The following is a 15,442-nucleotide window of genomic DNA, read 5'->3' on the forward strand; positions in this document are numbered from 1 at the left end:
GGTACAAGATGGCACAAACTACAAAGAATTTCCTAACAGCAGGCTGCGTATTAGAGTTAATCAGAATTTACTTTTGTTGATCGTGATTCTAATCAGAGATAGGCAGGCAGACATCACGTACATACCTTGAAAAAATTCCCTGCTGCACTGCCAGTGCTTGCGAATTAAGCCAGTCTTCTAAATGCCGAACGAAGCATGTCATGTTTTGTGCATGAGATTAAAATAGAGAGCCTAAATTTATTTTTATATGGGTTCCCTTCATTGAATATCTCATATTTGGGTTTTCTGAATAGATGTGCAAGGCAACTGTCACTCTTTATCTGTAAATTCATTTCTGAGAGTCTGATCTTCAGCTGGATAACTATAAAACAACAATCATATAAACCTGCAAATTAAGTGTGATAAAGTGCCCTTGTAGCTGATTAGTAATCACAGTGTTCACTAACAGAATCCATTGAGATGTCCTAGGCATGAACATTGCGATATAGCTTTGAGCTACATTTTAACATTCACTCCAAGAAACAGCGTGCTGTTCACCTACACGCTTGAACCCACAGCAGCATCGTCCTGCCAGTTACTTTCTGTTATTCATCACAGACAGTAAAGTGTATTCTGCTTACAATAAATTGTACAGGAAAACCACCAGTGACGCACATATTTCTGTTGGAAATTATTACATGGGTGCTGGATAAACCTGTGGCTGTGTTTTACAAGACACCAACCTTGCTGACTCTGAGTTTTCCCAATGGGAATACCTAGAAGATACAGATACAACTTTGGCTCTTACTCTTCAAGGCAATAAGAAAGGGATTTGTTCAATAGGTGAAAGCCAATCTCCTTGAGAATCCTTCTGTCACAATAGTATAGATTTTTATTAGCATTAGTGCTAGCCTGACATAGTGTAGGTATGACTGATCTGTTCATCTACTGCTAATGCAAGAGAATGTGTTAGGATCAAAGTTTGAGGCAAGTTCTTGGTACTTCATTTTCCCTTTAGGCCAGGAAGTGTTGGGAGCATGCCAAGGACACAGTCTGAAAGCCTGGCCATGAAACACTTTTTCTTACTCACAGGGTAGCAACCGCCTTTTGTACCAGACACATCTTTAAATTCAGTAGGAGCTCTGGTAGTGATGCTCTGTAGCTTCTCCCTGCCATATTTCTTTGTGACTTCATTGACCTTAGTGGCAAAGGATTAGCAGAAGAGAAGAGATAATCACAAAAATATTTTTTTCAGGAAGAGAAGGAAGCCCAATAGTCTGAAAGAGGCCAATTCACATTTCCTGGGACTTGGCATGATGAGGGTACTCCTGCTGCTCTGCATCCTGGCAGTTGCTTAAACAAGCTTAGACTCCGCTCTGTTGTTGCTCCCTCATGCTGTTTCAGTGGATCTATGGCATTAAAAATCCCCTCAATGTAAATTATTTAGCAAAGATCAAGTTTTTGAAGCAAACTTCAGATGTTAGTTATCAGCTTTGCTGAATAGCCAGTTTCTGCAGGCTTCATAAAAATTATGCTTTGTACAGGATAGGAGTCTGCTTGATATAGTGTCAACACACTACTAAATCAACGGTGTCACCTTAAAATGTTATTTAATCCCCTTTTGTCTCTCAAAGGCCCTGAGTTTCTGTAGCTTCTTCCTTTTTTATTCCTGATGAAAAGTGCATAGGAGACTATTCAACAGGAAATTACAAACCTTGTTGTGTGAAGCCCCTAAGAAGGTTTGACCAATTTTCAGTTCTAAGTTCTGGATGCTAGCAGTGATGAGTTTGCAGTGAGTGTGGGAGTTTCAAAGATGGGACCTTAAGCACCCAGCTCCATTCCCCAGCATCTCAAGAGAAAATCACAGCCTCAATCTTTGGAGTTAAAATTAAAAGTGAGTGTTTAGTTTAAATAGTTATAAAGACAGCCCAGCCCGCAACATGTAGCTTCTTTCACAGGTTGTTGGCAGGGGAGGGCAGGCTTAACTTCACTTCTTCACACTTTTTCCTTTTAGGTTCTGTAGAGTCTTTGCCCTGGTAGTTTATGGAAAGAGCTTTGCTGAGGAGTAACAGTGACTGTAACTGTGGCTGGCCCTTGCTCAAATTAGACCAGGAGAGGGAAGTATCTAGCTATATTCTGGCCCATAATTAATACATATGAGGAAATTGTGTTCTACTCATGAACATTCCTTGAGGAAATAAAGATTAAATTTAAGTAAATTATTCACTGTAAATTATTCACTCAGCTCCACTTGCTATTCTGAGATTTCCACAATATCTGAGGGAGCTAGATCATACAGGGAGAGGAACTGCCATAAAAGCAGAGGCTGAAGGCATGATTCCTTTCTTGTGTGAAATACAAGTCCTATTTTAATTAAAATAAACAGACTAACACACTCGGGGGTTGCTTAACATTAGGGAAAGCAAAGTACACCTCCAAGGTATCTCTGAGTCTCTAGTTACACTTGGACCAGATTCATCTGATGGACAATGAAAAATTAGTTGCTAATACAAAAAAAGTCTCATTTCATTTGTTTTTTTACAGGTGGCCAGTATGCTAAACCCTTCAATTTACTTTACACTCGACTTTTTAGTTTTATCGGAATAATCAAGTACTGAAAGGATAAGTTTACACTTGCAGTTTAGATTGGAAGCAGTCTCTCCTTTCAGGGCAAGGTAACTGGATGGAGCCCCTGAGGGAATATGGAACTGTTGTGGCACTTGGTATCGTGTGGGAGGCAGGAACATAAAGCACTTGAATATCCAGGACCATTCATCATGGTCCATTCATTAAAACTGAAAAATTACAATAACAAGCTATAAGGTATGTTGCCTTTTATAAATATAATGACAGTGGAATAATTCTCATGAGGTTGTCTTAATTATTTTTAAGCGGATAGCCTTTTCCCCCATAGGACTTCCCAGAGAGAAGAGTGACATTGCCTGGGTATTTCAGGATGGAGGAGTTAATCCAAGTGCCATAAAATTCACCTGAAAAACTTCTATTGATTTCACTTGGGTTTGGATCAGGTTCAAAGACCAGCAAGGAAATGGAATAAGTTACCTGCAGTCATGTCCAATAGAAAACTAAGTATGAGAATTTTCCTTTTAATTTTACATAGATATTCATTCCCCTTTGAAAAATTAGCTTCAGATACAGAGGATATAAGCATCAAGCTTATTAGTAATTTTTAATTCAAAAGAGCTTCTTTTGAAATGTATTGGTTAACTAAATTAAATGAACTTAATGTTATATATGTTTTATTTTCTTCACTTTGTTACTTTTTAAAACTATTGTGGGTCGACCTTCCAAGGGTGAGAACATAATCAGGTCAGCTTTCAAGCTGCTATAATTTTTCTGATATGTGGATGAGGAAAGGAAATAGATACGGGTGGGTACTATATCTCTTGAAATGACCTCTTTCTTCCTGTTTAACAATAAATATTCTACAGAAAGGAAGCTCATATATTACTCTTCAGATGAGTTCCCATTTTATTAATCATGAAGATTTTAACAGTAGCTTGAGACAGGAAATCACACTCTAATGATCAGCAGAGCCTGATTTAATCCTCACGTTTGGATCAGATTAAAAAGAAAAACAATACACTGCAACGTACATCTATGTAGATAAATACTCAGGTTTAATTACTATTAAACATACATACAGCTTTTGTAACAACATATGGCCCTACTGAATTACTAAGGCTCATTAAATATCCATGGTAAAACCTCCTTATGGTTAGAAACTTAAGTGGACTTTTCAGGTAGTGCTATCAGATATAGAAAATAAACTTCTCTCTCAGAGTTCATAATTATTAATTAATTATTGATTATTAATAATAACAATTACTATTAACTCTGATTGATATGTTATTGTGAATCAGAACAATAATAAATTCAACTCCATTCTAGATGGGTGTAGTTCTGATTAAAATGTGAAGTGAAACATCTTGGTTAATGGGTTGAGGTTCAACACATACTCCACTTCAATCCAGTAACCTAGAGAACAATCTTGCTTTATATTTGTCAGAATTTCAGTGCCTTAACCCCAGTTCCTCCTCCTCTTCTTACCAGCCTGATTCTTAGAAGGTCTGGAAAGGAAAACCTCATTATACCATTAGCATATAGTAATTATTCTTTCATCAGTCAGCCTCAGTCCATTCAGTTGCCCACCCACCAGAATCCAAGAAGGCCTCCAAAACTTTTCTTCAACATTTAAATAGAAGTCCAAACAACAAACTGAAATTGGAGTACAACTGCTGAGGTAATTAAGGCAATCATTTATTTGACTTTGGCAAATAATATTAAGCAAAATGAAGCAAAAATTCAAAGCTATCTTAATACCTCCACTTTCATTTAGCCGCTGAGCTGTTTTTCAAGAGGATATAAATGATCTTCGTCATTCTCCTCTGTCTCTGTGTTGTAAGCCTTCTGACAGACTTGCTTTTTCTCCCTGTGACTTTGTCACTAAATCAAGGACAACAGAGGACTGAAAAGTGCTATTTCAGGGAGTCCAAATTCTGTTATGAATGGCAAAAAAAATATTCCACCATGCAAAAGAAAATGATGGCTTTAGAAAAATTCCCTTCTCTACCAAACAGTGACCTTCTATCTCGTTGCTTTTATTGCATTACTCTAGAGCCAAAGAGAAAGGGAGGCATTAGGGACCAGCTAGACCATGTACCACAGTGCAGTGCAAATCTGCTGGGGAATAGTATCCTTTGGTCCTCTGAACAGCAGCACACCTTCTTCACATTTGAGTCCCAGCAGAAGCTGAAATGAAGGGGGCAATTAGTGCCACAAGGCTGAGTGGGGAAAAATGAGAGAGGAAAAGAGAATTATTTTCTTGAGGTTGTCCAAAGTCTTACTGAGGCCTGATGGTGACATAGAAGGAGGTAAGTCTTAAAGCATTTCTCACTCTGAACCCTTTCCTCATTTTCACCTTCTCTACTTAGTGCACGTCTCTCATTCTTTTCCCTGTCACTTCCTTCCCTCCTTCCTCACTCCCTCCCTGAACAAAGATTTCAGCTTGCTCACCCAAGCCGCAAAGCAGCTGTGTGAAGTCACATCCTGACAGAATAAGGAACTGCATAACTGATGTACGCTTGTGCAGTACGCTTCGTTGTACTTAGTTTGGTTACAAGCTAGTAGCACTTGCACATCAGCTGGATAAACCTAAATTTAAAATGTTAAAGAGAAAACCATCTAACGTGTCTGATAAGGAGAAAAGTCAAAAGCCAAAGGTAAGAATGTTAAATTTATTGTCAATTAATAATAACAGGAATTCTTAACAATCTTTAAAAGGAGGATTTCTTTTTAAATCCTAGCTTCATGATTTCCTGATGTGCTAGCAAGTGCCTCAGTGGTATAGTCTTAGGAATCTATTTGTATATATTCTATAAACATAACGATCCAATTCAAGGAATCACCACTGTGAAGCTGCTATCGTTGTGCTAAGGAGTCCTGGTACTGGACTTCGCCTCTCGTTATATGCTCTGCATCAGTCTTTTAACAGAGGGGCTCACGAAAATCCCCTCTCTCCATTTCATCTCTGATGATGTCCCACAAAAGAGTGTGAGAATCAGTGAAGAATTATAAAAGCTATTAAATTTGTTCCTTATTTTAAAAAATTTTCTTCTGTATCATCATAACCAAAGGAGGATATGGTACTTGGCAATCAGTGTTTGTCATCCTCACTTTTTCTGGGACTTATGCTTTCAGCCTGAAACAAATACTCTGAATAAATTGATAATATGCCACACTGGACACTTTCCACAATCTGGAATTGCAAGAAGGAAAGTGAGAGTTTTGCAAGATGCATGAGGTTGTGTCCTGTGCTAGAAATTAATTTTCAGTGCCTGGTCTGGATGCAAAATGACCTTTGAAACACATTGTATGCCTGAAAAGAAATGGCTACTCCTAGACCTGAGCACTTTAGTATCCATTTCTACCTCAAATTACCAGTGCTGAAAATTTAAATAAGATACTAGAAAAGCCTGTCAGTATATCTCCACTCTCAGTAACTCACTGTCTCCTAGTTTACAGGCCCATCTTCTCATTCTTTGGGAATACACCTCACTTTGTGATTTCTTGGTCCTGCAGACACTATTTCAGAAAAAAAAAGGAATGTTTTCTGGTTTTACTCAGCATTGGCTTTTGTGTGTTGCACTTGCAGTTTGAGACTATGACTCATTAACAATTAAAATTAAGGGGTTTTTCTATGGATTTGAAAAAATTCTGACCCATTTTCCCATGGATTTAAATGGTTTTTTTAAGTATTTCACTGGTTGGCATGGTATGCAATTGCTTCTGTTCAATCATCATACTGTTTTTTAAAGAAAGGGCAAAAGTATAATTAATATATAATTATACTACAGGTTAAGCAAGAAAAGACAATGAGACACTCTGTGGATGGGCTTTGTTTTCCTGTCTGTTAAATTATTTCAAAAGCAAGTTTTGGTCACACTCTTCACATTCCTTAACAACAGTCTGATTTTTATTTTTTAATTTTTTAACATAGTTATTCATTCATGAGTGGACTCCATGCTGGTAAAATGCTGGCATTGTGGCTTCTCAAAAATATACATATATATCATGGTCATGGATTTGATTCACCATATGTGTAAAGCAGGGATAAAAAGAGTCTAACCACTTGACTGAATGTCAAACCTGCTGCCTTTGCTGTGCTGACTTTGTCACATTGTAAATGTTTACGAAAATTGAAAGGTCTTGGTGAAGTGGCTCAGGATGTCTTTCTGCCTCAGTAGTGTGATTTGAAACAATTCACCAACTGTAGTCTCACATTTGCAGAGAGTTGTGCAAAATTTCCATGATGAGAACGTTTTTGCTGAATTTCCACAATGAGAATGTTTTTGCTGAATGTGCTATTCACAAAAAGGGCATGGGACGAGATAGACCCATGTCCCATGGAACAGAAATCTTAGCTTGTTGTGGCATGTTTCAAAACATGCTCTGCAGAAACAACGCAAATACTTAAGTTGCTTAATATAGAATTGGGTAACATGGGGCGCAGGTCCTTACCTCCCGACAGAAGTTACAGGATTTCTCAAGTGACTTCCCTAGATCGTTTCCTGGCTACCCCTGCCCTGTGCAGGCAGTGTTTGGTACCTCGTCATACTCACAGAGCAGGATGCCACTGTCACTGTGGAGGTCTTGGGCTACCTCACCTTGCCTTTAGGTGGCTGAGATGTCCCAGGGTCTTCAACATGTCCATATGGGGCTGACACTAGACCTATGGGAGAGCCATGAAGCCTAGAGCATTAAGTGAAAACGGGTTTGGTACATTAGGCCTGCAAAGAGGACACCAAAAAGATCTTTTTAGGTAATTGAATCTCACCCACAGTGACCAGTTGTCTTTTTCACAATTGGATGAACTTTTGTGCATTAATACAAGTGTTTAATCAGGATTTTCTTTTTAATCCTTTTGCTTTTATTACTTTCTAATGTAAAGAATATCAGCATCCAGTTATGCCTTTTGCTAAAGATGAAGGAATACCATGCAAGGCTGGTGTTAAAACCCTTCTCGAGGCAATTCACTGTCCCTGTATAAAGCCTCTAGTAACGGTGGGCAGCCAATGACCAATGCAGGACTAATACAGATTTTCAGTATCTAATTGCCAGTTCTCTATTTGCAATGCTTTTACTTTATTGATTACTGTGGTGCTTAAGGGACTTCTGCTGATGAATTAGGTGCTACACAGACAAAAAGTAGCATCTTACAACTCTCAGTGTCTGCTATGAAAGAGTTGATACTTTTCCATTGCCATGAAACAGTAGTGCTGCAGCTTGTTTCATTACACAGCAGGATTTCTGTAGTGCTGCAGCCATGCTAATAACCTCTTTGCATATCTGTCAGCTTTCGCATATGCACAGGTATGCATATAACTGCTGTATGCTTTGTATGTAAACTAAATAAATATTCATTGGTAGGCAAAAAAAATCTACACCTGGCGTCATCCGAGAGAAAACAGGAAGATAAATGGGACAGAAATGTTTTCAAAAGACCTACTGGAAGGAATCTGATCTGTTGCTAATGTTTATCATTGTAGCTGCCCATACTGCCATGGAACGGTACATTTATACCTTGTACATCAGCTGAGGACCCAAATAGTTGAACTATAAAGGAAAAGTTCTAAGACTTAAAAATACCCTGCTTAATATTGAAGAAATTAAACCAATTGAAGGGCTAAGCTGTCTGTTTCAAGCCTGTCTAATCTAACCTATCCATCTATCCAGGACCTTAAATTACTTTCTCTCACAGAAAAAGATGTTGCATCTCCCATCAGGTCATCCACCAAGAGGCAGCTCTCTCTCAGCGCTTCCTTTCAGTCTTCACGTGCTCCCCTTTCTTTTCTGTCAGACGAGATGTGGCTTGGTTTATACAGCACAGCTGCTCTGAGCTGCAGGATTATTTCTGGGAAGGTGAGGTCAATCAAACAAGGTCTTGCACCTAGCCCTGAGGTTTGCGGTCATGCTGATGGCCAGAGTCAGCCCAGCTCCGGCAGCTCTCTGTATGGAAAGCGTGTGTCTCCTGCACTGCTGGGGTTTTAGTTGCAGAGCAGGAAAGTACTATAGCAAGTGGGGGAAGGATGCTTTTACTAGGTGTGTTTCACCTATGAGTTTTTGCAGTCTGTCCCACCACCCCTTAGAGAGCTGTGAAGGAGGGGAGCAGTTGACTTACAGGAGGAAACAGACCCCTGAAAGCACCTGGATTTTAGCCTCTTACAATGTTACAGATGTTAGTGTATCTGGGGAGTGGCATGAAGCAGGTTTAGAAAGATGGTAAGAAAAAACACTCTAAGAATTTATACAAGATCTAGTCTTTTCTTCTTCATATGCATCAGGCAGCACCATATTCTGGCACCATATAAATAACACATCATTAAAGCCTTTTGCAGCTACTTTGCATTCCACTTTGCAGTGTTTTACTGATCTGACCAGGTGGAAATGACAATGGAAGGAGCAAATAATCTGTAAAACATTCCCCCATTGTCTTGCCCACTTCACAGGATGTAACGTGCCGGGTAGAGTCTATTTCTTTCTCACCTTCTCTCAAATTCCTACGGACATAGCAAACTTGAGAACTGCCTGATGATTCTTGGCTTTACTTCAAGCTGAAGCAAAGACAACTTTGTGCCATTTTTTTCTGGCTTGACTGAAGAAAGTCTTGTGTCATTATTCTACATGACAGTTGATCTATGTTTATGCTAAAGGTTTGAGACGTTTCTGTTTCCTCATTCTGCTTCTAAATGCAGTTGGTGTTTGAAACTCAGCTTACTTCTGGTGTGTAAGACAATTCAGGGTCAACGCCTGTGCATTTTGTTTAGGCAAAAATATGTCCAAGCATCTAATTAAATCAATATTTGTTTACTTAGGTGATAAACCATTGTTTATTTTCACGGTTATCAGAAAATAGTGACAAATCCAATGGGAGGAAATATTTTAATGTGCAACTTTGTTCCCTAGTACTATTTCATACCAATAATTTTCCTTTTTATAAACTTTAAATGAAACCGTGCCTCCATGGAAATCAGTGCACATTTTTGCCATAGACTTGAGGCCAGGATTTCCCCTGTTTATATATTCTTCACAGGAGGCCTGATCCTGATTCTGAAAGCACTTAAATGAATAAATTAGCTGTGATCCCATTGATTTCAATGGGATTTGTCATCTGAGTAAAGTTTATCGCTTGCCTAAGTGTTTGGAGCCTGTAGTGCAGACAGATGCTATAAACAAGATTTTTGGTGCTGCTTTTTTCTTAGACAGTGGCTTGTGACTCTCCAACGGGGAATATTTATTAAAGAAAACATAAAATAGGTACAGCAAACCTAAACATCAAAAAATAATTCAAGACATAATTAGACCTTCTGTAGGACAAGATCTGCAGTGAAGAGATTGCTCTCTGATAATGAATACTATCTAGCATTCATCCTTGAGTGGGGAAAGTTGAGGGTTTTAATTTTGTTTCAAAGGCAAAGACTGGTAGAGTTCTGAAAATAGCAAGTTTTATATTCTTTTCTTTACCCCTGAAATTTTGAGTGCATAATAAATGAGCCACTGCTAATGTCACAGATGCTAATTTTCACAACCATGACTGAAGTGATGTTCGTTTCCATTTGCATTTCATTCTAACAATGATGAGAGGTGATAAGTTGATGATAAGCTGTTTTCACCGTACTGCCCGCCGTGCAAATTTATGCTTATAGGCAAACATGACACATAGTTTTGTCATTAAAAGTCTTTACTGCATTGCCTCTTGAAAAAAGACCATTTGTCAAAATCCATTTGAACTCTGTTAAATAAGCAGAAACTGATGACAACATCTGGGAAGCAGTTCTAAGAACTTGGTTTATAGTGGAAATACCTGTGGGTCTTTATCAGGGAGAGTTCAGAGAAGGAAAAAATGATGCTTGTAATAACCATGTATGTGTAGATGGGGATAAAAGGGATTGCAGGTGACACTTCAGAAGGTGTTTCCTGGCTCCCTCAGGATTCATAAAAAACTAGAACAAGGTTAGAGTTAACCTTCAGTTATTTTTCTCGTGTGAGTGGAAAGCTCTACAATCATATTACTGCTCCTCTTACCTTCTGTATTTCTTCTTCCTTTATATTATCATCTTGTTTCTTGATCCTCAGCCATTTTTTTTTTCAACAGCAGTTTCAGAAAGTTGTTTGTGTCTTAACATATATACTAGCCTATCTTGTCTAGTAAGGTCTTGAAATTTGAGGAATTTTGTTTTCTCACCAGAAAGTAAGGGTCCAGGGTCTCTGTGGGGAAAGAACAGCCCCTTGCCAGGAGGCTGATTAGGATGACCAGACTTGATGTTTTGACGCTCAGATCAACACACAGGCTTGTTGAGGGCTCACACAGCTCTTGACTAGTTCACGTGCCAAAGGAAATGAATTACATCTGTGACCTGGTCCAGTCCTGTTCTCTTTTGTGTGTTCCCTTGATTACAGCACCTTTTAAATTTTCACCAACTTTGCACAAAATTCAGGTCATTTCTTATTTCTTCCATCTTGGTTTTCCTTCACTAGCCAGGCTTAAGGCCTTAATAGCAGAATATTTTTTAAAAAGTGAGAGCAAATTTCCCGAAGGGAACATTTTCACATTAATATTCATTTTGCTTAGAGTAACAAATCCAGTTCGGTTCTTTGTGTTGCTAAGCAAGCAAGAGCATTTCAAGAAGTAAGCCTGAACCACCTTTTCCAGCCATTTTTAGAAACCAAACTATCAATCACATCATTTGTAACTGTACTCTCTGATAAATACTGTAGCACAACTACCAAGGTGACATAAATCAGCATTAGTTGCCTTCTAATTCTTTAATTAGTTTTACAGAGCAATTAACTGACTTCAGTGTTGTGTCTCTAGGAAATCCAAAATACCCCGGATTAAACATTGCCCAGGATATCTGTTATTGCTGTAAAAAAAGCAGTAACTATGTATGGGCGGGACAGGCAGAGGATGTGGTCTACAGTTTTCTCTAGGTTTCAACACTTTTCTAGTAATATCCGCATCATAGCATAAATCCAGACTGAAGTCATTATAAAGCCACCACTGGCCAGGTTGTATAAGCAATTTGTGGATGGCTACAAACACTTCAGCCAGAAGAATCAACCGTTTGATGTGTGGGCAGAAGCCCCTGGCAGTGCCCACTCCAAAGAAGGACAAAACAGTCTTTTGGGCCTCTGTAATCACAATATCCCTTAACCTTTATCTTCTGAAAGCTTGCAACAGAGACAGCAGAGTTACTTCAGTTGTTAGAAACAGTTATACTCTCTTCCACAAATCAGCAATGTCAGTGGTTTTGCTAGACATTGTGCTGCTTGGCACCAGGCTATAGATTATATATGCTCTGAATATTTATCAAGTCATATGTCCTTTAAACCATCCTAATGGAAAACTTTGTTTTGTGCATCAGATGAAGGTGATTTGTACACACATTGATATTCCACAGGAAGATGAATGACCACCTACCTTTTCCCAAGTGAAATCTCTCCTGTATACCTGCTTTATCTCACCTTTCTAGCTTTTTACATCTTATTCCACTTAGTGTACACCCAAGAGCATGTTCTTACTTTTTTTCTTCTTCCCAAACCTGAGGCTGAAATTCCAGCCTAGGAAAAATTTTGGAGATTTTTAACTGCTTCAGGGAAGCTGCTTCTTTGACGATACATATCATATACCATACTGCCACTTTTTTCCCCATACCTCTTTGGTTTATTCCATGGATATGCAGAAAGCTGGATAACAACTTCACCTGTACACACTGTTCAGGCTGCTTAACTGCCAGTCATAACATCTACTGGCATCCTTCTGGTAAGCTGAATGTCAACAGCAAAGGGTCCGTCATCTCTAACCATCAAGCAGTACTGAGGCTGACAAGCTTTCTCTGGGAAAAAGATCTAGTGATCCACCTACTGTTTTGCACTATTATGTCTTCTGGATGGAGTTTTAGTCCCTTTCATACCCTTTTACATCTTCATCTCTTTTATCATCTCCACAAGAAAAACCAAGTAACCTCACAAACCTGTACTTGATTTCCATGGGATGCTGAATGGTTACTTCCACGAGAACTGCAGGATGTTTTAAGTTCCTCTAATTGGTCATACTGACCACATTCAGAAGGTGTGGTAGGTTTGCTAAAAGGTATGTTGAAAGGCAAGTGAGACATAAGGTTACTGGAATACTTGACTACTTGGCCTTAGGTTTTTCTGCAGTGTTTCTCAAGGCTTTCTCAGGGAGAAGAGAAGCATTAGAGGAGTGCTGCTCAACTAGAAAACATGGAAAACTATGGTGCAGTTGCAAGTCTTCCCTCTACCATTATGTCTGAGATAGAGCTGGAGCTTTGTCACTGACTGCCTGCAGCCACGAGATAAGGAAATCAGCTTCTCTTAGCAACAGTGCAGCCAAAAGCAGATGTGTGAAGATGAGATGACAAAGTGGCCAAGAGAGCTGAATGAGCTCACGCAGCTTGACTCTCTGCTGCCTTCACCTGTGCAAAGCAGATGCTGAGCTTTCCCACTCATGAATTGCTTTCACTTGCCACGGCTGTGCTGTTTTTCTCTTGTACTTCTGTCTGTCTGCCTTCTTAACATTCTCAGATGTTAAATTCAAAAACTGATTCACAGAGCTGGAAAGGGGATATGGTTCACTGATGGATGAGCAGCTCACAGCCTGTGTAAAGGGTGCATGAAACAACTGATGATGATAGAGCAGGCATTCAGCTCCAGTCACGAGTACATGGCAAGGCTCTTCTGGTATTGTCTACTGAGGTGTTTCCATGAGTTTTTTCCTGTCTCTATAGTGGAGCTTATTAACATCTCTTGGCAATTGTGGTAAAATTTTTGAAAACTATCTGTCTGGGATTTTAGTTAGTATCTGAAGAATGGGAAGAGGCAACATGTTCCTACTTGTTCATGAAAGCTTAAAACCTTGTAGCACTGCTGTCTTGTGCCTTGGTAGCATCATCACATCGGTGAGTGTCTCAACTACGCATGTGTTTCACAGAGCTTGTGGGAGCAGGGAGGGTTGAAAAGCTCAGTTTCAATTTTGCCATGTGTCAGAATGAAAACACATTCAAGCACCTGGTACTTTTGTTTTTGATGAGATGAAACTGTAGTTTTCCACTGAGCTGTGTCACAGTAACTCCAGTGCCACAGAGATAATTGAACAGAGATTGGGGAATTGATGTGCCCATACTAAAGAAGTACCGTTTGCTGTGCCTAGTACCCCCAGTGAGCTGTTGATTTTATTCATTCCTTTCTGGTATGAGAGTGACCTGAACAGAATCAGGATGCTATCTTGTCTTCAGATGATTAGATTCTTTTTTTTTTGTGGGATTGCAGTTATAGAACTTATGCTACGAAGAAAACCCAGAATTTAACACATCATAACTTCTGCACTAAGAAGTATTTGTTTGCAATGCTAAATCACGAGAAAACCCTGAGCCGGAACCCTTCTTTCAGCCTCCGTGCTGGTCCAAAACCAAAAGCTTATTGAATTTATTTTATGAGTTAAGATTGCCAAGGAGCATATTTTAGATTCCCAGGCATATGTTGTGCAAGCACATCCAGTTTTTGAAGCCTGCAAGGCTGCAATGAAGTGCCACGTGTGCTTTCTTCAGCTGGACAATAAGGATAACTTTGGACAGTGGGTGGAAATAAGGCAAAACTGGAACTCAGCCTTCTGACAAGGGAGGACACATGAAGGAGAAAAAACAATGACACTGGTCATCATTTTAGAGTCAAAAGCTAACCCACTGTAATAAGTATAGTCTTTTTTTTTCCCCAAGATAAAAATAAAATAAATAAATGGACACATAGATTTGATGAAACACTAAAATTCACAGTGACTGATGATAGATACTGCACTGAATTTTGCTTTTCTGCTGAAGTGCATCTCCATTAAGGCAATTTCAGCTAATCTCACTATGGATTCATTAATCAAGTGCAGTCAGGATGTCTGAAGGGAGATAATGAGGGGGGGAAAATTGGCCTATTGTTTGAGTCTTATTCTTCAGCTAGTTAGTTTGTTTATCATGTTCTGTAATATTTGTATCCCGATAAATAAGTTCCAGTTGCAATTAGTTATCGTAACAGATGACTAACACATCTTTATTTACTTATAAGTTCAAAATTATTCTATAAATAGATCAATTAACTTTGTGTTCTCTTTACAGCACATGCCTATGCATATTTCCAGCTTGCAGTATCAGTTAACAATGAAATGGAAACAAGGTGGACCAGTAGTATTTTGATAAAACCAAAGGTGCGAGCATCCACGGAGACAAGATCCCTAGTCCTACATCTTTTTCTCTGAGCACTAACATCCTAAATGCAAACTGAAGTATCAGCAGTCTCTTAGTGTCTGCCAAAATTTCTCCTTTAAAAAGCCTAAGAAAAGATTTGTTCATTTTTTACTCATTTTTTGCTCATTTAGGATTACATACTGTATATCTGCCCCACATAAAGCTGTCACTATATTACTTAAAAAAAAAAAAAAAAAAAAAAAAGTTGAGGTTCCAAGAGCCCAGTGGGGTTGGAGCCTGCTGAAGATGGGAATGTTTATAAGCTCTGTGATATTAACTGCAGCACTCAACCTCAGGTGACATAAAGCATGCAAAAAAGAACTTTCTGTCAGTTTTATTATTTCTAAAAAGGTTCCCCTTGAAAGAGAAGAGTGACCTTGCTCTGCTGAGCTGACATATGCCACTGAATTAATGGCTAAGCTTTGCTGTAGGGAAGCTTGCAGAAACATTACAACTCCAATGACTGAGTTTGCTGTGAACATTAATCAGGGGAACCAACATGATGTATCAAACACTCATTTAAAAGTAATAAAAACTCTCTTTCTTCCCCCTCCCCCAGGTTTCTTAGAATTAGCTTATTATTGGTCATTACCTGTTGTCAAGGATAAGACTGCAGGACAGCAGTAAAA

At 38.9% G+C, this 15,442-nt stretch overlaps 1 protein-coding gene across 2 annotated transcripts in view; it reads left to right on the forward strand.

Moving 5' to 3' along the window:
• The window catches only part of SAMSN1 (SAM domain, SH3 domain and nuclear localization signals 1), a 58,245-nt gene that overhangs the window by 17,975 nt on the left and 24,828 nt on the right, over nucleotides 1–15,442 (forward strand). The window contains exon 1 of one of the 2 annotated variants that reach the window (XM_010085750.1): nucleotides 5,042–5,222. The exons of the other annotated variant lie outside the window; for it this stretch is intronic. Within the exon in view, the coding sequence (XP_010084052.1) occupies nucleotides 5,166–5,222 (57 nt within the window). The 5' untranslated portion in view covers nucleotides 5,042–5,165. Of the gene's footprint in view, nucleotides 1–5,041; nucleotides 5,223–15,442 lie in introns of those variants that run through there. 2 annotated transcript variants of the gene reach the window in all.

This window comes from Pterocles gutturalis, unplaced genomic scaffold (genome assembly GCF_000699245.1).
Source record: "Pterocles gutturalis isolate BGI_N339 unplaced genomic scaffold, ASM69924v1 scaffold20105, whole genome shotgun sequence".
Classification (NCBI taxonomy): domain Eukaryota; kingdom Metazoa; phylum Chordata; class Aves; order Pterocliformes; family Pteroclidae; genus Pterocles; species Pterocles gutturalis.